The sequence below is a fragment of the Alexandromys fortis genome, unplaced genomic scaffold (assembly GCF_014885135.2).
Source record: "Alexandromys fortis isolate MF-2015 unplaced genomic scaffold, M_Fortis_MF-2015_v1.1 scaffold_8_9099976_23576923, whole genome shotgun sequence".
Taxonomy (NCBI): Eukaryota; Metazoa; Chordata; class Mammalia; order Rodentia; family Cricetidae; genus Alexandromys; species Alexandromys fortis.
The window spans coordinates 7,887,280-7,909,779 of NW_026067899.1; the positions used below are offsets into that span (position 1 = coordinate 7,887,280).

General features: G+C 40.3%; 1 protein-coding gene across 3 annotated transcripts in view; it reads left to right on the forward strand.

Moving 5' to 3' along the window:
• Positions 1-22,500, forward strand: part of Fign (fidgetin, microtubule severing factor) — a 121,390-nt gene that overhangs the window by 95,847 nt on the left and 3,043 nt on the right. For all 3 annotated transcript variants that reach the window (XM_050123130.1, XM_050123138.1, XM_050123146.1), the window contains one exon: positions 16,282-22,500. This exon is cut by the window's right edge and continues 3,043 nt beyond it. In XM_050123130.1, the coding sequence (XP_049979087.1) occupies positions 16,282-18,536 (2,255 nt within the window). In that variant the 3' untranslated portion in view covers positions 18,537-22,500. The remainder of the gene's footprint in view (positions 1-16,281) is intronic.

Here is a 22,500-nt window from a genome sequence, read left to right on the forward strand (position 1 = left end):
GTGGGGGGTAGGTAGGTATATTGCCACAACATTCATGGAAAGGTGACAACATCCATTTGTTGGTTCTCTTCTTCTACTGTGTAGAACTTGGGTTTTGAACTCAGGTTCTCACACGTTTCCTCAAGTCCCTTTATTTGCTTAGCCATCTGTTAGCCCTAGCACTATTTTTTTAATAATAATGTAAATTTTCATGATTCAGAGTCTGCAAGATGTTATGTCTCAGAACTATAGGGTTTTTTTTTTTTTTTGAGGTTTTCAATGTTTTCTCTGTTAGCTCTTTACTCATAATTGTAAGGGGAGAAGGAAAGGAGATAAGATATTCACTAGCCAACATGTCAGGACTACGAAAGCGGAGGATAAAATTAAGCCTGAGATGATTTAAGATGTAAGGGGGAAAGACTGAATTCTCAGAGTGCATTTGTTGTTGTCTGCTTGCTTGTCTGTCTCATGCAGATATATATGGAAGAATATTTGATGTCAGCTTTTTTTAAACACAGGAATTTTTTTAAGTGGTGAAACTGAATCATGGACAAGGATGGTAAGGCCAGTAGTAGGCTTTCTTGGTCCTTGAAATCTTTGCAGAATAATGATCCTGAATTGTTGAAAATAGCTATGTATATGACTTCCCTATATCTTCAGACTTCATTAGGCCATACAAACAAAGGCTTAAACATAAGATCATCATTGTTCAAAAAGTTCTGACTATGACAGCATCCCATTACAACCTTCATCCTGTTATGCATGATCGAACTAAGTGTATTTGTGTGCTGTGTGTTCTCAGTGTTAGTCTTTATGTATGTAGTTATCTTCCCTAGCTGTGTTCCACAACTTAGAAATAAAGACCAAGACATTTTATGCCAGTTTTTCATAACCTTGTGTTAAAGCTGATAAAGTATATATTACCTAGTTATTCTATCTTTAATTAAAATTCATAATTAAAAATAAAGCTTTATCATTATAGAAAGCTATTTTTAGAACTCACCCAAAGAATAATCCTTATCCCTACTGTTACTATTGTTGTATTACTTCTTTGACATCTGAAAACTCTTAGATGTGGTAATAAAAAGCTACTATTTGGGAACAAGGGTGTAGCTCAGCATGCCCAAGGCCCTAGGTTCTATCATCAGTAAAACAACAAAAAAGGCAATGTACAAAGAATGCATTACTTTTTAAAAAACATTCATAAATGAGTCATGAATGCAGTTATTCAAGGTTATCAGAGGGTACTTCAAAGGCACTGAAGGGATCCTGCTCTTCGTTTTTGTCTGTTTTTTAACTCTAGCTGTGAATCATTTAGGGAAGCAAGATGGGTTTTCTAGCAGTTCCATACACTGGTTTACGCTTTTGTGATTGTGGAAATGAATTCAGTCAAGACCTAAAGAAACAGGAAGATATTTTGTTCTGGAGGGCATATGATTTCACAAGAGAATGAAATATGTCTCATCCCCACTTCGTGATGCAAAGAATGCATTCCACAAAATCAGATGAAACAAGTCATTAATCTAAGCCTCAATACTCATGATTCTATCAATTCAGAAAGCCAAAATCAGTTATGGAGGTTGATTTGCTCCAGTTAGGAGACCTTAGGGTTGGGAGAAAGGGAGAGAAATAGGTTGCCTGAGAGAGGAATCATCCAGCAACATTATCTATCTGAACATATACTTATGGCTGGGTGTAAACTGTTGTTGGGTCTACATTTTTTTTCTTGCTATCTTTATGAATCTTTAGTCTTTAAGGATATCCACAATCCTGTTTCAAAGTTTCATTGCATCTTCTCTTGGGGAGCTGTTAGTAAGCAAAAGACATTTTATGAGAAGTTTGTTTCCTGAATGTACATTGAAAACCTTCCCTTACGTCTTATGAGCATATTTTTTAAGGAAAAATTCACCTTCTCCGTATTTATTGTAATGCATAAGGCTATAAATTAGGGATGTGTGCTTCTGATAGAATAGACAGCAGAGTTTTGGTTGTCATATGCATATTCTAGCATATGCATCATTGTACATGGAAATTATTCTTCTCCCTGGGGAGGGTAACAGTATCTCCCACTCCTATAAAAAGAAGTTAAGCTAAATCTCATGACCACCCTTGGTGTATATAAATAATAAATATCCATTACAGTCCTTTAATATTCACTGAGTAGTTTGTACTGCTGGAAATTGGGAAGAAAGGGAGGAGAAAATGTGTTCACCTTTCAAAGAATGCAACCTAAAGGATAGTTTCTCATAAGATGATATACTATTTGTAACTGTTAACACAAAGGTCGACATTTCTTCACAGACTCCTTTCAGGACATCATGTTCTATAGTTTTGCTTTATTGAAAGTGACTTTTTCATCATAATTGCCACACATATTTGTATCTGGAATAATTTTGTGCGATTTGTCAGAATCAAATGATAGGGAGACAATTTTTATAAGATTCAAGATGCTGACGAGGAAAACCTTGATGGTTAGTACCAATTATCAGTTCTAAAATCCTCCGTTATCGTTTGTTAGCAAGTCCCCCATTGAAAACCTTTCACCAGGTTGGCACCAGCCTAAAATTTGCTATACGGTGAATATAATTCAGCACTAATAGAAGATGACTGTAATTTCACATACATTTAAAATAGAAAAAAATAAGATTATTGCAATAACTCTAACATCACAAGCAACCAATTCAGGGAGCTTAATTAAGACACTACTAAATGTGAAAATCTATTCAGTGCTAGGAACGCTTTTCACATTACATTCACGCTGAAGATTGGCTGCTAAGAGCTCATTACTGGTATTTTTCTAAAGAGTGGTTTATTAAACACAGTTACCTAATAAGCATCTTTGGTGGTGCAAATTGCTGAAAACAGTAATGAGCCTGATTAGACTTCATTTCAATTACGACAGCTTGTCTAAGAAAAAAAAATACTCCGTGTGTGTGTGTGTGTGTGTGTGTGTGTATTTGCGCACGTGGGCGTGCGTGTTTGTTGTGTAATCCCAATGCTTAGAATCTAGGTCCAAGACATTGTGGAGTGTAAAAATAAAAGCCTCCTCAGTATTTCTTCTCCACGGCTCACTAATGAAGAGAGAATTGTGCCAGTCATCATGTATTTACTCACTGGAAAGCTGGATGGATAAAATGGAGTCACAATCGTGTTTGCTTAAGAACAGGGAAGGCTTCGCTGACTAATGTATCGACATAAGGTCACCCTTGGTTCCCCTCCAGGTCTTTTTCTTTCCCTTGCCCCCTCCTCCTGTTTTCTTGGGCATATAAAGTGATGAAGAGAATAGAAACTTAAAAACCTGATTCACCCGCGTTATTTTGTGGAGGTTATTCTCCCCATGGTTCAAGGACTCACCTTGCCGTTGTATTTTAGCCATGGACTGACTACTTAAAATCATAGCATCAACTATCGGTTCCATTTTTAATCATCATGTACATATATAGAGAGAAGACACAAGCTTTATGAATGTGCACCAATATTTCCGAAAGTGTGTAGGAGTAATTGAGAGTGATCAAACTTTTTTTTAATTTTTAAAAGATGTGTGATTGAGTTGCATTTTACAGCTAACCTCTTATTAAATCATGCCTGGAACTTTACTACTCAAATTGAAAAAAAAATACAAGCCTTAATGTAAAAAGCCTTTAAGTGATTAGGCTGTCATTGTGTCATTGTTGTCATCCGGGTTCCCCAGGAATAATGTAATGCTTCTGGGATCTATGGCAAGGGATGTAAGCCACTACTTCATGGTATGCTTTAATAGAGTCTTTAAAAGTATAATATAATTTGACATTCAACTGGATAAAATAATTTCTGTGGCAAAATATCAAAATAATGGCTAGATGTAGAAGCATTAAATAAAAAAAAGAAGGCACAATAAAAACACTTATCCGAAAAGCCGTCACAAGTTTGATAAGTAATCAGATAATAGCCATGGATTAAACATAAAATATAAGTGGAATTACCATCCTCTCGTGGTCATTCTTATGGTTTCTTAAAAGATTATTAAAAAGGAGAACACTTCCAGGTGTACCAGTTTAGTGCTCAGAAAGATGCCAAAGGACCTATGATTCATCATGAAGTCTATGGCCTGTTTACTAAAAAGAACACTTTATGTAGAAAACACAGAAATCGGTCTAATTAGCAAGTGTATCCTACCTAGTTGTGTGGTTTTGTTGCTATTTTTGATTGTTTGCGCTACAGGATCCCAGACTCAACATCCTGAATCCTTTTTATGTGCTACTACGCCCACCTTACCCAATTATATGTTTTAACGCACGTCTTTGCTTTTGTGTAAACTCAGTTGTTTCCCAAAATAAGTACTCAATGAAAGAAATAAATATTCATAATGTATTTTGAGGTTGTAAATAAGATTGAGTTTTCTAAACGTGTTTCTTCTTGAGACTTTTGATCTTGATCAAGTCACAAGTAATAAAAGTGTACATTAAAAAACAATAAGTAACGCTTACTCTGATAAAACATATGATGTGCATGGTACATGTTAGTTAGAACATGTGTGATGTGATTCATGAGGCTGAGGGTAAACTCTGCTACAGAGCATGTGCTTAGCATGCACAGGACTCTGGGCTCTGTCCCCAGCACCTAATCCCAAAAGCACTTGTCCTTAAAAGTCTGCTAGAAAGTATTTCCGGTGTCCTTTGGCCATTTGAACTACTTCTGTTGAGAGATCTCTGTTCAGCTCAGTGCACCATTTTAGGCTGACGAGGGAGGCAGACTTGATTGGGGGAGGGGGAGGGAAAGGGGAGGCAGTGGTGGGGAAGACACAGAAATCTTAAATAAATAAATAAATAAATAAATAAATAAATAAATAAAAGAAAAAATAAAATAAAAAAAGAAAGTATTTCCGGGTGAGAAAAAAGCAATTGTAAGTCTAAGAGATCATAAGTTCCTTTCGGGATGAAAGCAGTTATTAAAATCTTTTTTTACTTCTCTTTCTTTCCTCCCATTTCTCTTTGCTTTTTCAAAACTACACACATGCACACACACACAGACACACACACACACACACCTGTATTTGACTTTCTCTGAAGCCTATATGTGTCAGTTTATAGTTTTGTGGATGCTGGCTTTGCTGTTGCTTAGGGAATTTGTGTGGATATAATAACAACAATTTTAAAACGAAATAGCGGGATTTGGGGGCGTTGCCAGGCTTATTCTTTTAACACAAGAAACCACAACTGACACCAATTAAGAGAACAGTTCCAATACTATCTTGACATGATTGTGGGGGGTATGTGTGTGCAGCACCCGTGTGTGTGCAGTTGCCTGTGTGTGCACATGCAGAGGCTAGAGCTTGACATTGAGTATCTTGCTCTCGGTCCCTCCTGCTCTTAGCAGTTTCCAGTAGCTTAGCTGTTGGGCGTTTGCTTCCTCCAGGATGGGAAACACCTCTTGCTTTGAGGACACTGCCCCCTCTCCTGCTTCCGTTTCCTCATGCAGCGTTCCGTATCTTCCCCCGTTGAATATGCCGATGGCACTAAGGGTTTGGCCTTTCGTTCACACCGCACTTTCTGTACCTGGAACTCAGAGCACCCCAAAGATGGGTGGGGCTCCTGTGCAATCAGTTCACTGTGGAATAGGGCGGTGTGCAAAGAATACGAAGGTCATGAAACCCCACCCGGCTCCTGTGAACTCTTGCCTTGAGCTCCTGACATATAGCAGTGCGTTCTAAAGCAGTTTGTCTTCATGCGTCCTCTCATATGGAAAATAACAATGCACAAGCTACCAGAACTCATTTTGTATGTGGCTTTTCCTACTGCTTTCAGATCAAAGTTATTGTCTTCAGGCTGGATTAAATTATACAGAGGTCCCCAGAGTGAAGGACACTGAATCCATGCACTGTATCACTATAGAGAATTTTTCCAATGTCCAAGACACTATTCTTTACTACATTAAAAATTAATGTACAGATTGCCAAAAAAAGGAGAAAATTGCATAAATAACCTAAACAAAAATTTTGTATGTGTGTAGTTTCAGTATTTCAACTCACCTAGAGAGTTTTTAAGGAAAATAGTTGAAAGGCTTTAGTTTAATATATAAATTAATTCTTACTCCTTGTTGAATGAGAGAACTCTCTATGGAAAGTATCTCTTAAAAAGAAGATTGTGAAGGAATGCTGAAAAGAATATGGATGAAAACGCCATCTTTCGCAAAACCATGGTGTATGTGGAGATTCTAAATTTGTCGATTGAGCTTTGTCAACTTGCTAAGGTGACCATGGATGGAATTCAGTTTAAATATAATTAAATTAGAGTCTGGGAAGCTGGCTCAGTGGTTAAGAGCCCTCGCTGCTCTTCAACGGGACCCGGGTTCAATTCTCAGCACCAGCGTGGTGACTCACAGCAGTCTGTGACTCCAGTTCCAGGGATGTGACATCACCTTATGCCCTTTTTGTGTACCAGGCACATGTACAATCAGGCAGAACACCCACACAAATAAAATACATTTAAAATAACTAAGTATAACAAAGTCAAGCATTGGTCTTAGATATTTCTAATAAAGGCTTCATGGGCAAGTAAATATTTACAATTAGCTACGTGTGCACAGCGGTTACCATGACAGTTAAGAATCATGAATGAGGAAGTAAACAGAAAACTAATAAGTCAAGATGGCATCAAGCCTAGATTGTGTCCCTAAAAGTGCAAATGCATGTCGTATGGTTATATGGTATTTTCCAAATCAGCCTTAATAACCTCAGTCTCGGAACAGTGGTAATTTGAATCACCAAAATTCGTTTTCAAAAGAAAGATTCAAACCCTTTAGGAATATGTGATACTTTGGCTATCTATATTGCTTGTTCTAGGCTGGATGCCATGAATATAGCATTGGGGGGTCTCAGGTTGTGTTAACCCCATTTACTCCTGCATGCTACAGCTCACCTGTTATTTACACACACAAGAGGATTGATTCTGCAGAACAAGGGGAGTGCCGGGTTGTGACACAGAACATACATATTCATTAGCTCCAGAATCCCTATGGACAGATGTGGTATGTCCTGATGATCTTTGTATGACAAACAGAACTGGAGGAAGGGTAGATAGCCTTAATGGACTGAAAAACATTCGTGGGGGAAGAGACAGCGTGAGAAATGAGGGGCTGGAAGGTAACAACGTTAAAGGTTAACAACAAGGCACTGTTGTGACTGATTATAAATTGCCTAAAATCCAGAGGTGGCATAGCAGGGCAACATATGCCTTGGTGTGCAGAAGCCAGCCCTCTCACCTCGGGCTCTTTCTCATGCGTGGGTCGACGGCAGCTGGCACTAGCTGCTCAGGATACAAATCCCTTTTGTATTCTCAATCGTACGTGAACACGTGCTCATTTCACATTGTGAATTACTGTAGGTGTACAGAGCGTAGCCCTGGTCTATACTATTTAAAAGATTACTGTTATTATGAACTTTGTTATAATCCAAAACCATTTTTTTAAAAAAAATGTCCCTCATCCTTGAACACAAAAAGATGTCACATTTGTAGTTTTAAGCTTCATGGTTTCTTTGTGAGTATTCAGTTATATTTGATTTAAGTGATAGTAATCTTAGGACCCCCCCCACAGGAATAAAAAGATGTGCTTGTTTGAATTAGAATCACAATTTCGTGAGGTGCTTTAAATCATATGGTGCGTATCCTAATCATATATTGAACCCAAACTCTAAGGTCTCAAGATATCCTTCTTTGGTATACTTTGCTTTATATAAGTTTTTGCTTTTATTCTTGTACATAGAGTCAATCTTTTAAATTTTTATTCATTGTTTCTCTGAGGGAGCCTCATACAGTTCTGACTATACCAGTCTGGCTGTCCTGGAACTCACTATGGCGGCAAGGCTGGCGCCAACTCGCAATGTTCCTCTTGTTTCCTCCTCCTGAGTTCCATATTAAAAATAATGACCAATTAGTCGCATACATAGTGAGTTTCATCCTCTGTTTGCAGTATCGGCAAATAGTCATTGTTTCATTTGGCCAGATTCTTATGAGTAAACATTTTCTTTCTCTAGCTGGAATTTTAATGTGTTCCGGGGACTCTGATTCAAATCTCAAGTTATCTACAAGCTAAATTTAAGGACACGATAGATGCCGTCCTAGTTCAAATGATGATTGCCTGTAATGAACACAAGCGCTTAATAAACCCGAAATAATGACCTGTGTCACAAGCTCCGTCACCTCCACGCGATTTGTCTCTTTGCGGGTGTCTTAACCTCTTGGAAGTTGTACTAAGGTTGATAAGGTTGACTATTAAATCTTGTATTGCCCTGTGATGTCAGTATCCATAGCATGTTAAAGGGAGAATATTAAGGATGATGGAGGTGGACTTAGCGAAAATAGCGAGAAATAATATCTGAGAATCCAAGCAATGGGAAAACTGAGCTTGGAATCACAGGCGAGGTTTCTTATCACGCCATTATCTACCAGTCCACGCTGCTGTCCTAATGACGCCATCAAGACAAACACCATCAATTCATTTTCTGGTGCTCTGATTAACAGGGCAAGAATGCTTTCTTTTTTTAATATTATTTATTTATTTATTATGTATACAATATTGTGCCTGTGTATATGCCTGCAGGCCAGGAGAGGGCACCAGACCCCATTTCTGATGGTTTGTGAGCCACCAAGTGGTTGCTGGGAATCGAACTCAGGACCTTTGGAAGAGCAGGCAATGCTTTTAAACTTCTGAGCCATCTCTCCAGCCCCGAATACTTTCTTATTAAAAAGTAGTATTTGGAAATTTTTTTTCCTCTCAAAAGATCTACATTAAAAAAAAAAAAAAGAAAGAAAAAAGTTTTGAACTAAAAATCAATGGCTGCTTTTCAAGATATTCACTTCATTGAAAGCAAAATTAGAGTTTTTTGAAGCTCTTAAAGGGGTATGAGACACCCAGCCCGTAAGCTATGGGTTAGGTATGGGAAAACGAGACTGAGGAACAGGGTATTATGTCCAGAGAGGAAGCTGCTTACCAGATTTAGCATACCACTGCCAGACAGAGGTGAAGTGTCCCCTCTTTTCACTAGTCTTAAATGAGAACTATGGAGACCAGATTTGTTTTGTTTGTTGAAAACTGTTAAGGCACCTGTGTATTGAATCCTGTGCTGGAGAAACTGAACTCAAAGTTGCAAACTGCATATTGCCCTCCCTGCCTGCCAGCTGTGCTTCTGCCAGAGGGTGAAGTAGCCAAATTGGATTGGATTTGAGGACCAATTAGTCAGAAATACCTTCAGCAGCCTCTAAAAGGACTCTCTCGTGCCAATATGGTGGGATTGGGAAGTGTTTTTAGATGATTGCAGTTTGGAATTTTGAGGCGTGAAAGTGACTTGAAGAGAAAAATTATTTGACAGTATTAGTGCATAGTATCCGAGACTGCAGATTAAAATCAGTCATCGCTTGTAAATCTTTTTACCCCTTAAATTGAGACAAAAATAGCATTAAAAAATAAAGAAAACGATATAAAAGCCGTTGATTTATTTTTCTTTCTTTCTTTCTTTCTTTCTTTCTTTCTTTCTTTCTTTCTTTATTAAAGATTACTGTCTCATCCCCACCGCCACCTCCTATTTCCCTCCCCCTCCCCCAATCAAGTCCCCCTCCCTCATCAGCCCAAAGAGCAATCAGTGTTCCCTGCCTTGTGGGAAGTCCAAGGACCACCCACCTCCATCCAGGTCTAGTGAGGTGAGCATCCAAACTGCCTAGGATCCCACAAAGCCAATAGGTGCAGTTGGATCAGAAACCCATTGCCATTGTTCCGTTGATTTATTTTTAAGAGAGTCTCACTACATAGCTCAGGATAGACGTCCAGTCATTCTCTTGCTTCCACGTACTGACGCTACAGACCCGTCCCTCCTCACCCAGCCAGCAGTTTGAATTCCAACACCTTTTTGATTATGGCGATCTTACACCTTGTTTTGCTGCGTATGAAAGAATTTCTATACCTTTCTTGTAACAACATTCACACTGGAAATTTTCCTTTTCAGTGGTTGTCTTGAATTAGAAAGAAAGGAAGAAAAAAAAAGAAAAGAGGAAGGAAGGAAGGAAGGAAGGAAGGAAGGAAGGAAGGAAAGAAGGAAGGAAGGAAGGAAGGGGAGAATTGTTTTACTTTTCTTTTTTTATTGTCCCCTGTATTTTGTGTTTAATATACCTGTGGCATTTTCAAAATAAAAGAGACAAGCAATGTTTGTGTGGCTCACACTTGGGAAACATTTTTACAAAACATTCTTTCTGTAGGTTGTCTTGCACCCTAGTAAGGGGCTGGCACTAGCCTGTCCATTTTACAGTGACGTTAAAGCATAGTGAGCTCAAGGCACTTAGCCGAAGATGAGAATAAGGAGTGTGGGATAAACGTTCTCAACTTCTTTTAAAAAATGAAATACAACTCTCTCTCTCTCTCTCTCTCTCTCTCTCTCTCTCTCTCTCTCTCTCTCTCTGTGTGTGTGTGTGTGTGTGTGTATGTGTGCGCGTGTGTACGTAAATAGAAGAAAACTTTATGCAGTGAGCTCTTTCCTTCCATCTATACTTAGGAATCAGGATTGAATTCAGGCAGTCATGCTTGTGCAAGCTCCTTTTTAGGCTAAGCCACTTTGCTGGCCCTAGATCTCCGTTGTTATACATAATAGTCTCCAAACCTATAGAACACACAGTAAATGAAACCCCAAACTGGAAGGGGGGGGCAACCTTGTTTGGATGGGACCATTATAAAAATAAACAAGAGTCTAATCTTAAGGGATTTTAAGAAAATTATAACACGAAACTAAGAGTAAACAAAGCAGAAATTCCCCTGATTTAACTTCCTCACAGAGCTCCGAGGTTTTATATATAGAAAGTCCTCAGTTTGTTTACTAAATAAGTTTGAAAACATCTATATGGCATTCATACTATAAATGACTGATTTTCGAGTGTGTTTGTTGGAACTGAGTAGAGACAAAATTCACTGAGCTTTTCCTCCACCCTTTCCAAACTCTTACATTGCCTTTTAAGTCCAGCAAACATTAGGAAATGCAGTGGCGAGTTTCGCCCATCCAAGGGGTCATGCTGGTCTCCTAGCTGCTCAAGATGAGTAGACAAAGGAAGAGGGCTGCAGAATACGACCAAACATTTCATTAGCTCCTCCCTTTCTTGAAGAAAGGCAATGAACAAGAAAGGCAATGAAAGAGTAAATATCTCAGGGAGCCAGTGTCTGGAGCCAGAGGAGTTTGCAGCCCCTCCTTCTGAATGTTCTTTTCTGCCAAAGTTATATTTGTGGCCAATGAATCTTGAAAGTTCTGTTTACTTGTTCTGCCATTCCCAACGTAAGGGATGATGAATTTGCTGCATTAACAGACCATGGAAACTCTAAACCCTTATAATTACTTTACTCAGTTTATCCCAACAATGATTGCTTTCTACAAAGAATCTTGATAAATATTATATTAAGATTCTTAAGTATTTCTTAAAAAATAATGAAAAGGTCAGTGGTACAGTCACCCACAGAACATTATGGGCATGTGGTCATAGGAGCACTGCTGCGCAGGTGCCCAAGAGCAAGCCTGCTACACTACAGTGTTTGCCTTGGGTCTTTACCCTTATGAGACTGAAGAAAGCTACAGATGAAGTGGCCCTTAGCGGCAGGCAGAGGGGCCCCATGGGAACACAGCTGAAACATAAAATTGCCAGACCTAGAACTGTTAAATCTCACAAGTATTAAGTTGAGGTACTAAGTAAGTGGCTCCAGGTAATTCTAGAAATATATGCTAAAAATAGATTCTAGGAGACTTACCTGTTTACCTCTACATCTCTCCCCTTCCTATATATTATTCTCTTCACTTTTGCTATTTTTTTTTTCTTTAGACTTTTGAAACTGTGGCAGAACTTTAGTAATTTTGGCTAAGCTTCAAAACTCACTAAAGATCAAAATGCAAACTATAAGGCAGTGACTGCTTAGCGACTAAATTCTAAAATGGTCAATCATGAGAAGAGTGGGAAATGTCATACATATCTTTGCTCTGTCGTATGCAAGGCACAGAGATGCTCATTTAGACATTCACAGTTCATCCTGTGGCAAGAACAGAAGAAAAGGCCACAAACAATGCACCATAGAATCTGCCATCTATAGATAACACTTCTGATAAGCCATCAAGTTAATTTTCTATGACTTTGTTAATTATTTTGAAACATAAAAACATTTTGCTGTGAAATGTGCTAGCTATGGTAATAAATTTCTCATATTTCACAAAGTAAATGTTGACATTTTTTGAACAATTTTTCAATTATCTTTAAAGGCTGTAGGTGTTGTTTTCCTCTATTCTCTGGAGAGACTGGAGAAGAAGTTATGCGAGCCAAGGTAGCCCTCTGTAGCATAGGCTGTCCTCTGATTCATGTACTTCCTGCCTCAGGCTCACAATACTAAGTTTAGAAGCATGGACCAAGACGCCTGACTCTTTTCTGATTTTTGTTTGGATAATGCTTCCAAACAAAAGTGGGAGTTACTGATTTGGAAACAAGTTTCTAAAATGTAAGATAGTGTCATTACCAGGACGTTTTTTTTTTTTTTTCTATGTTCAATGAAAAAAAAAATCACGTCAAAACTGCTTATAAAAACTCATCTGATTGCTTTAATGCCAGTTAGGTGGCAGGAGCCTTCTGCTCTCACAGGTGGCAATAATGCAGTAAACCGGGACAGGATACCTTTGTCCAAAGAACATTGGGTGCCACCTTGTCTCCCACTTTATCACCACCAGTAAACAAGGATAACACCAGCAATGGACTTGGTGCCGCCTCCATGTAACCCTAAGATTTCAGCCCTTTATGCTTGCAAGGCCCCACCAGGCTGCTGAACACTGACTTTGGTGGATCCCACCAATATCAGGATCCAGTTTATGTTTAAAGATTATCCTTTGCTCTCAAGTAGCATTGATGACTCCAGAGCTCTCCTAGACAATCCTGTTTCCTACAGGTTAAACAGAACTCAAGCTTTCCTGTCTCAGGTTTGCTAAGGCTATGGTTACTTAGTATACAACCACAGATAAACTTTTAATTACCTCAATAAGCCTATCCAATCTAGTGAGTATTCCAATAAGTTACTTTGATGGATAAGATCTTCACTTAATTTCAGATGAAGTAGAAATGTTTGGAAATTCAATTAGTTTTGCTACATTTAAATCTGCACATAAATCCTCAGTTTAAGTGGGCAATCCATTTTGCTTAAACTGCATAGACTTATCTCTTAAAGCAATGGTAACATATTAAAATCAGGTTTGCATTTTCATAAATGATTAATTCATAAGAAAACTTTATTTAAACCAAGACAGGCAGAATAGCCCATGCCTTTTTTTTCTTTTCTTTTTTAACTGTTCTCTATTTAAAGCAGTTTCACTTTTATTAAAGGTTATTTATTTCTGTCATGGTTATTAACTAACTGCAACAAATAGATAGGAATTAACTGGAAGGAAGCTGAATCCTTTCACTGTGTGTTCTTGCGTGCACATGTGTGTATGTGTACATGCATAGGTGTGTACTTGCCCACTTATGCGTTGTGACAAGTCCCATTGCCTGTGACTTCTAAATTATTTTACGAGCTACTTTTTCATGTTTCCTCTTTATCAATCTAATAAAATGCCCAGTCGTAGCACGTGTGCTACCTTTTTCACTATTTAGTGTTGTCAGGCATTTTTTTTTTAAAGGAAATAAAGATCCTAATGGAAATTACTTGGAAATAATCATGGCATGAATGAATCTGTAGGCCTTTTAGTTCTACACTGCAGTCCCATTTATAGTCTCTCCTTTTTGTAAAGCTTCAGATAAATCTCTTGACGCAAGAAGAATGCAGATACTGATGGCTGGCAATTGGTTCCTGGTGATTTGCCCTTAATCATTTCCAGTTGCGTTTAATGAAAGTATGGTTCCAGAGAAGCCGCTTCATTAAAATTGCATCTTTCCCCCCCTCTAAGTGTGGTTTCAGTCATTTTGTCCATTTCGTGGTGTATTTCTCTCCTCTAAGAAAGTAATGATCGAGAAGGCAGAAACAATTAGGAGAATCACTTTTGTTCTCCCTGGAGCTCAGCCCACCCCTCCCTATGTCTCTGAGTGGAAGGATAAAGGTGTGCTTCTTTGGGGTTCACAATGCTGTTTTACTGATTGACTAGATTGTTTAAAGGGTCTGTTGCATATACAAAAGAATATATATGCTCTTTGGTATTTTTATTAAACACACACACACAGGGAGAGAGAGAGACAGAGAGACACACACACACACACACAGAGAGAGAGACAGAGACAGAGACAGAGGTTGATTAACTTGTGCAGCATTCAAACTTAATTTCACTGAGTTGGTGACTCGCAAATGAATATCTGCATGGATCCTTTTTAAAATCCAAATGCAAATGAGTACAACTGCAGTAAACTATATTTGCAAATGAATCCTGTTGCTTTATTCATTTATTGTGTAATTACTGCAATCCTTCCCACCTTGTTTTCAGTATTTCTTAATCATTAAGTCTGAAGCATGACAGCGGTGCCAGCCCTGGCATGATTCTCTTTGACTAAAACCTTGTAAATTAACACAATTAGCACAGCATCCTCCTGCTAATTAACTTCCACTGTCTGGTGCAGTGGTTTTGCAAACAAGGAAGAGGGAGTCAGAAGGGAATCAACATGCCATTCTGTTACCAAACTGTGTGCTCTGTTCAGTTTAGCTCCGCGAGTCAACGCTGGCCAAGTCAGAAGCCAGAGTCAGGCGGTGAGGAGCTGGAGTGCTTGGGGGGAGGAGAACAGAGGGGAGAAGAGCTGTCAACACTGCTGGGGGAATTCAGAAGGGAACCAAGAGACGCCACAGACGCTTCTTCGTTTAGACCAAGTCTTCTTATCAAGGATTCCTTGCCAGAGGGCACAAGATGGTTTGCAAAATTCACTTTGGGTAATACAAAAGAGATGAAGGAGGGTATCTTAAAACAGCTGTAGCAGGAAAGGAAGGGTTCGTTCCAAGTGAGCAGAGATTAGAGCTAAGATGAACAAGCACTGAAAAATAGAAGAATGGAGTTCCCGTACTCCTTGGTACCTGACGACATGAAACCCTCAAGGGTACACCTTAAATGAGTCGCTTTTGGCAGTGCTCGTGTAATACTGTGAACCAGGAAACTTCTAAGGCCTTTCAAAAGTTCTAAATTAAAATGACCGTCTGATTCTAATAGCTGAGTATTTTCTCTTGAGTCAGAAAATACCTGTTTCAGGATTACTACGGAGTCCCGGGCTTTAGTTAGCTACCTGTCAGGATATGGAATTACTCCTATGACCTCATTGCTGAGTCGTATTCTTTCTGTTTCTGCCACACATGGCTCACTATAGAAATGTAAGGAGTTAGAGTCCAGTTCTCCACTCTGATCATCCCTTCTTGCCTGTTTTCTTTTTCTCTTTTTCATATACATATATATATGTATATGTATTTCATATACATATATATGTATATGAAATGTATATATATACATTCTTCTCTCCCCACTTGTTACCTTGCAGTCTATAAGGGGAGGAGGATTACCAGAGGAGAAGGGAGAACAACACTAGAAGCCCGACAGACAAGTGATGCTTGTTTTTTTTTTTTTTTTCCAGACTCAACAACAGAACTGAGAGGCAGAAAGGAGCCAGTTGTAATTCATACCGAGTTGTAGGCTTTGTGCGATGAAAGCGCTGGAGCGCTGCCTGGGAGATTGCTTTGCTGCACTCCACGAGGCAGATTTGAAACTGTCGTGGACCACTTTAGATGAGAGTTGGATTATGAAATGACCTGCTATGTCTATGTCATATTGTTCTGTGCAGGGAGCATTATACTGTGCTAACTAGGTGTTCAGTACCAAATAAGAGAGGGATCCCAGATGCGGCCTGTCAGCTGTGTCTCATTTTTATACTGTTAAAATAGAAAACAGAAACCGATGGGGAGAACCAAATAACTAGGCGGCATACATGCTAGCAGTATTGCATGCCAGATATTAAAATGTATGTGTGTGTTATTGCAAGCGACTATGATTGAATTCTAATTGGAAAGTATTATGTGTGTACATAGACATTGTATAAGTGTGTGTGGTTAACAAGTAACTTGATGGGATTGACAGCAATAAGGCTTGCATATATATATACATATACATATGTATATATATTTGGTTTTCTACAGAGTTTTCTAGATATTATAATCTGGGAGGATCCTTGCCGATGTCTATATTATTAAGGGGAGATAATAGATTAATAGATAACAGTTGTAGTCAGGGAGGAAGCTTTAAGAGTTCCGATGAATGTCTAAGTGAATTTACTCTCTTCCCCCCTCCCCCCAAATACTTAGGCTTGAAGATGCAGTGGACGCCGGAGCATGCCCAGTGGCCAGAACAGCACTTTGACATCACCTCAACCACTCGGTCTCCAGCCCACAAAGTTGAAGCCTACAGAGGTCATTTGCAGCGCACCTACCAGTACGCCTGGGCAAATGATGACATATCCGCTCTGACTGCATCCAACCTTCTGAAGAAATATGCAGAGAAGTATTCTGGCATTTTGGAAGGTCCCGTGGACCGACCTGTTCTCAGCAATTATTCAGACACACCATCAGGACTCGTGAATGGTCGGAAAAACGAGAGCGAACCCTGGCAGCCTTCCTTGAATTCAGAAGCCGTTTATCCTATGAACTGTGTTCCGGATGTCATCACTGCTAGCAAAGCTGGTGTCAGTTCAGCCCTCCCTCCGGTAGATGTCTCTGCAAGTATAGGGAGCTCCCCTGGGGTGGCCAGCAACCTGACAGAACCAAGTTACTCAAGTAGTACCTGTGGAAGCCACACAGTACCTAGTCTTCATGCAGGGCTCCCGTCTCAGGAATATGCTCCAGGATACAACGGATCGTATTTACATTCTACGTACAGTAGCCAGCCCACACCTGCACTTCCTTCGCCTCATCCATCGCCACTGCATAGCTCCGGGCTCCTGCAGCCACCGCCCCCTCCTCCTCCCCCACCAGCCCTGGTCCCAGGCTACAATGGGACTTCCAATCTCTCCAGCTACAGCTATCCCTCTGCTAGCTATCCTCCTCAGACTGCCGTGGGGTCTGGGTACAGCCCTGGTGGAGCGCCCCCACCTCCTTCTGCATACCTGCCTTCAGGAATTCCTGCCCCCACTCCTCTGCCCCCCACTACCGTTCCTGGCTACACCTACCAGGGTCATGGTTTGACGCCCATCGCGCCCTCTACTCTGGCCAACAGCTCGGCAAGTTCTCTCAAAAGGAAAGCTTTCTATATGGCAGGGCAAGGAGACATGGACTCCAGCTACGGAAATTACAGCTATGGCCAACAGAGATCGACACAGAGTCCTATGTACCGAATGCCCGACAACAGCATTTCAAACGCGAATCGGGGGAATGGCTTTGACAGAAATGCTGAGACATCATCCTTAGCGTTTAAGCCAACAAAGCAGCTGATGTCCTCTGAACAGCAAAGGAAATTCAGCAGTCAGTCCAGTAGGGCTCTGACCCCTCCTTCCTACAGTACTGCTAAAAATTCACTGGGATCAAGATCCAGTGAATCCTTTGGGAAGTACACGTCGCCAGTCCTGAGTGAGCACGGGGAAGACCCTAGGCAGCTCCTCGCTCATCCAATGCAAGGTCCGGGACTCCGTGCAGCTACCTCATCGAATCACTCTGTGGACGAGCAACTGAAGAACACTGACACGCACCTCATTGACCTAGTCACCAATGAGATCATCACCCAAGGACCTCCCGTGGACTGGAGTGACATAGCTGGTCTCGACCTGGTGAAGGCTGTCATTAAGGAGGAGGTTTTGTGGCCAGTGTTGAGGTCCGATGCGTTCAGCGGGCTGACGGCCTTGCCTAGGAGCATCCTTCTCTTTGGACCTCGGGGAACAGGCAAAACACTCCTGGGCAGATGCATAGCTAGTCAGCTGGGGGCCACGTTTTTCAAAATTGCTGGTTCCGGACTAGTTGCGAAGTGGTTAGGCGAAGCGGAGAAAATTATTCATGCCTCTTTTCTTGTGGCCAGGTGTCGCCAGCCCTCGGTGATTTTTGTTAGTGACATTGACATGCTTCTCTCCTCTCAAGTGAGCGAGGAACAAAGTCCGGTCAGTCGGATGAGAACCGAGTTTCTGATGCAGCTGGACACTGTACTAACTTCGGCTGAGGACCAAATCGTAGTCATTTGTGCCACCAGTAAACCCGAAGAAATAGATGAATCTCTTCGCAGGTACTTCATGAAAAGACTTTTAATCCCACTTCCTGACAGCACAGGGAGGCACCAGATAATAGTACAACTGCTCTCACAGCACAATTACTGTCTCAATGACAAGGAGTTTGCACTGCTCGTCCAGCGTACGGAAGGCTTTTCTGGACTCGACGTGGCTCATTTGTGTCAGGAAGCAGCGGTGGGCCCTCTCCACGCTATTCCAGCCACAGACCTTTCGGCCATTATGCCCAGCCAGTTGAGGCCCGTTACGTATCAAGACTTTGAAAATGCTTTCTGCAAGATCCAGCCCAGCATAACTCAGAAAGAGCTTGATATGTATGTTGAATGGAACAAAATGTTTGGTTGCAGTCAGTGATTCGGTCTTTCAAAGTTAAAAACAAGAACAACAACAACAACAACAACACCAAAATGTAATGAATGTTGGCACACACACACACACACATAAAACCTGCTACATAGGGAACAGAGCCCCTTTCCAGTAGTGTTTCAATTGCAGAGGGTACTGGGGAACACGATGATCGCGTTGCGTCTGTAGAGGCAGGGTAGCTTTGGAGGAAACGTGCATCAGATGAGAGCCTCTGATTGGAAAGCCCCAGATGACAGAGAGCGTATCCATGTGGATGCTCGGATCGGTTCCAGCGAGACCACACTCACCGAGATGCAAGGTGCAAGTGTGTTGATTTCAGAAGGACATGAACCTCGTGTGTTGATTCCATTCTGCTGTTCTCGAGATTTAGTTGCTGTCAAGTGCCTGGAGTGGTGCTTTATTTTTTCGTTTGCCTCACAATTACATTGGTGGCATGTGCTAATATAAAGAGCTTTAACTTCAAACATTATCGGACTAAAGAGATGAACGGTCGTGTTACAACAGAAAACCAGATATTTTGCCATTTTAAGAGCAACAGTATTCCTCAATCCTGTCTGTTCTGCAGTGTTAAGCTAAGAACAGGTAACACAGGGTAACGGTAATCTGGACCTTAATTTCTGCAGTTCATTTCTTTTAATGTTCTTGTCTGCAAAAACTCAGGAAAGTGATTGTGATTTGTCCAGTACCTCAAAGGAATGTGTTAAAAGCACTATGTACTGCTGAGAGTAATAGGCTAGGCTTCGATGTTACTTTATATTAAAATGTATGTTTACCTCAACAATTGGAGAATAGCAAGGAAAATTACTTTGAATGTATCCGGAAAAATTACTGAAGTGTGATACAACTGAATATTTACCATTGAAAGTAGAAATGGAAGTTTTTTTTTTTTTTTTTTTTTTTTTTTTTAAGTTCTCTTACAAAATATGGGGAAGTAACCAGAGCAGAACAATTATTGAAGGGTTCTTAATACATTGCTCTCCTTGATGATTAGGTGAAAATGTTCATAAGAGTTACACTGGTTAATTGAAGGCTTATGTATTCAGTTTGCGTTGGTGTTTAGAGCAGTCAGCCGCAGATCTATCTAGGACTCTGGAAGTGACAGAACGTAGAAACGTAACTGCCTTTTCCTGCTATGGGAGAGGTGGTGGAGGTAGTGGAGGTTTTAATTTGGAAGCTCTCTCTCTCTCTCTTACACTGTTGGGAATGGGTGTCGCCATTCTAGTCACTGAGAGTTTCTAGGCTTGCCATGCCATGTCACAGAATGCAGAGGATAGAACCAAATCAAACACACAAGAAGAAGAAAAAAAAAATTAACCAACTCTACATCTCCACAGAGAACCTCTCCATGTCCTCCTCCCTCGTCCCTCATCTTGACTTCACTCTTCACAGTGCATGTTGGCTTCTCATCTTGAAACCCCCCGGCTGTAGTTCTCCCTCGTTCATTTCTACCTCGGTTTCTTTAAGTTTCTTTTGGAAAGTCCAGTAAGAAGTTAGACATGGACATGTCGACCACAGTAGAGCTTGCCGAATGTGGGACTTTTCTGTTTTGTCGTGCCGTTGTGTTGTGCATTCTTCCATCTTTTTCTTTTCTTTTTGCCATAATCTAGTTTCCCAAAGCACTAGTTTTTCATGCCTTCCTACACTGCTGAACACTACCGCACGGCATATGTGGCGTTTCTCTCTCCATCCCCACCTCTGCTCCTGCCTCCCACCAGGTCGTCCTTTGTCTCCTGTAATGTGTTGTGTGCAGGTTTTCATGGGAAGCTGGCTGATGTTCATCACTGCCTCTCACAGTCACAGCGCATGACAGAGCTTTCCCCGGCATTCCCTGTGCCGAAGCAGAACAGCCAAGCGTTTTGAATGTATTTTCCTGGGTTTTGCCCCTCTTTTTTTTTTTTTTTTTACTTTTTTCTTTTTGTTCGTTTTTTTGTTTTGTTTTAAATAGTGATGCAGTAACTGTTGCAAAGCACTGGCATTTTGTGTATTCAATAAGTGATGTAATTTTAAGGTAATTTTAAATAAATTCAATGGCAGCCCCATGAAAGGCCTTTCTGTTATTTTTTCCCTTCAAAAAAAGGTTTTTTTTTTCTAGCTCATCTGTAAATTATTTCTCTGAAATATTAACCCAGAGAAAATAAATGAGGACCTCATGGTATTTCAAAATTTTATGATGTCTGATTAGTAATACTCCTCTTGCCGGTAGTGGTGGCGCACGCCGGTAGGATTTGCTGAAGTAATACTCCTCTTTATTTTTCATGTTGCTAAAACGGAGCAAATGAACTAGAATTTAATCTACTCTGAAAGTCTATCAATGAACACTGTTCTTAAATATAAATATTCCATAACTGAAAAGCAGTGCCTTTCTTTAAGGATACAAAAAATAATAACGAGTCTAAGATACTTCTGCTTTTTACAAATGAATAAATGTTAGAGTCCTATTCTGGAACTCCCCTGAGCACTGCCCATGCTAAGGAGATTGTAATATTCACTGACTCGCGGGCCCATATTGATCTCAGTCACAAGTTAGCTTTCCCGCACAGCACTGATCTCTCCTCTGTTTTTAAGACTTCACAACTCATTTCCACCAATAGGCTGTGTTCACTAAAACACATCTGGCAAGCTGTGACAAACCCAGTCTTCTTTACTCAAGTTTCAAGAATCCAATATCATCCCACGTTTTGTGGTGTGTGGTTTGCGAGACTTAATGCCAAATACATGAGATGACAATTGTTTTTTATGTTGTTGTTGTTCTCACAATGGTGATAATGAGCAGAAGTCATACTTGTTGGCTTTCAGCTTTAAGTGGCTTTAAATCTGTTTGAGATGTGAATGACTTGAGATTAGTTTGAGAGAGAAATGGTCTGAGATACATATATTTAGCAGAAGCTGAAATTACATGTGATTTCCACTTAGCCGAGGCAGGTCTAGGATCATGTTAGCAAACTGGGAAAGTTGACTGTCTCACCATCTACTCTAGTTTTTGATTCCATGTGACATTGTTATAAAGGCTTCCATGGACTAGCCTAATCAGGACCCCTTTTCTGGCCTTTGAAGAGCTTGGTGTAGAACAAGTTCCAGATCTTCAGAAGTGGACATGTGCATTGAGTCCTAGGACAGCTGAGTAAATGGGCCTCCTACTCTTGGCCTCTCTTGAACAGTTTAGAACTTGGAGGAGGATCCTAATGAGTGTAAGGTAATGAACCAGTCAATCCGCTCCTATCCAGGGAGGAGATCCAACCAGCCTTCTTGACAACCCTTAGCTCCCTTCCACACAACTGTAATAACATTTCCCACAGGGATGAGAAGGAAACTACATCCGTAGAAAGATCAATAGAAATTCACGAGGTAGTTCATAGTGACTTTAGATGGGATACAAGTGAAAATCCTTTACTCTGGCAGCCTGCTTCCCTCCAAAATATTTAGAACATTAGTGACGGTATGCAGAACTGTGCTGACTGAGCTGGTCAATGACATGTGAAGGCAGTGGAAGTTAAGGCTATTTACTTTCACACAGAATGTTTATCTATTAGTCAGTTTGCATTCGACTCAAATGCAGATAGACGGGTATAATGTTTTCTTGTGCATTTGAAACCTATCAAGGAGAAAATAAACCATTCCACTGAAATACATAGGCCAAACACCATCTGGACAACTGATAAAAGCTATCCAGAGGCTATACTAAATGCAAGGTCAATTTTCATGGGTTGCTGAGTTCTTGGCTATGCAGTTTTGAAAAGAATACATCAAAAAAAAAAGTCCAAATTAATTCTTGCAATAGGTCATTGTAAATTTAAATATATCTCTGAGTTGGGAAAGATGTTTTGGAGGCATTTAGAATCTCTTTCTCTGAAAATATATCCAACCCCTAAGCAGAAAGATATTTCTGTACCCCAACTCTCTCCTTTTTCTTAGCAAGAATTGGGAATCCTGATATAAATCCATATTACAGAGT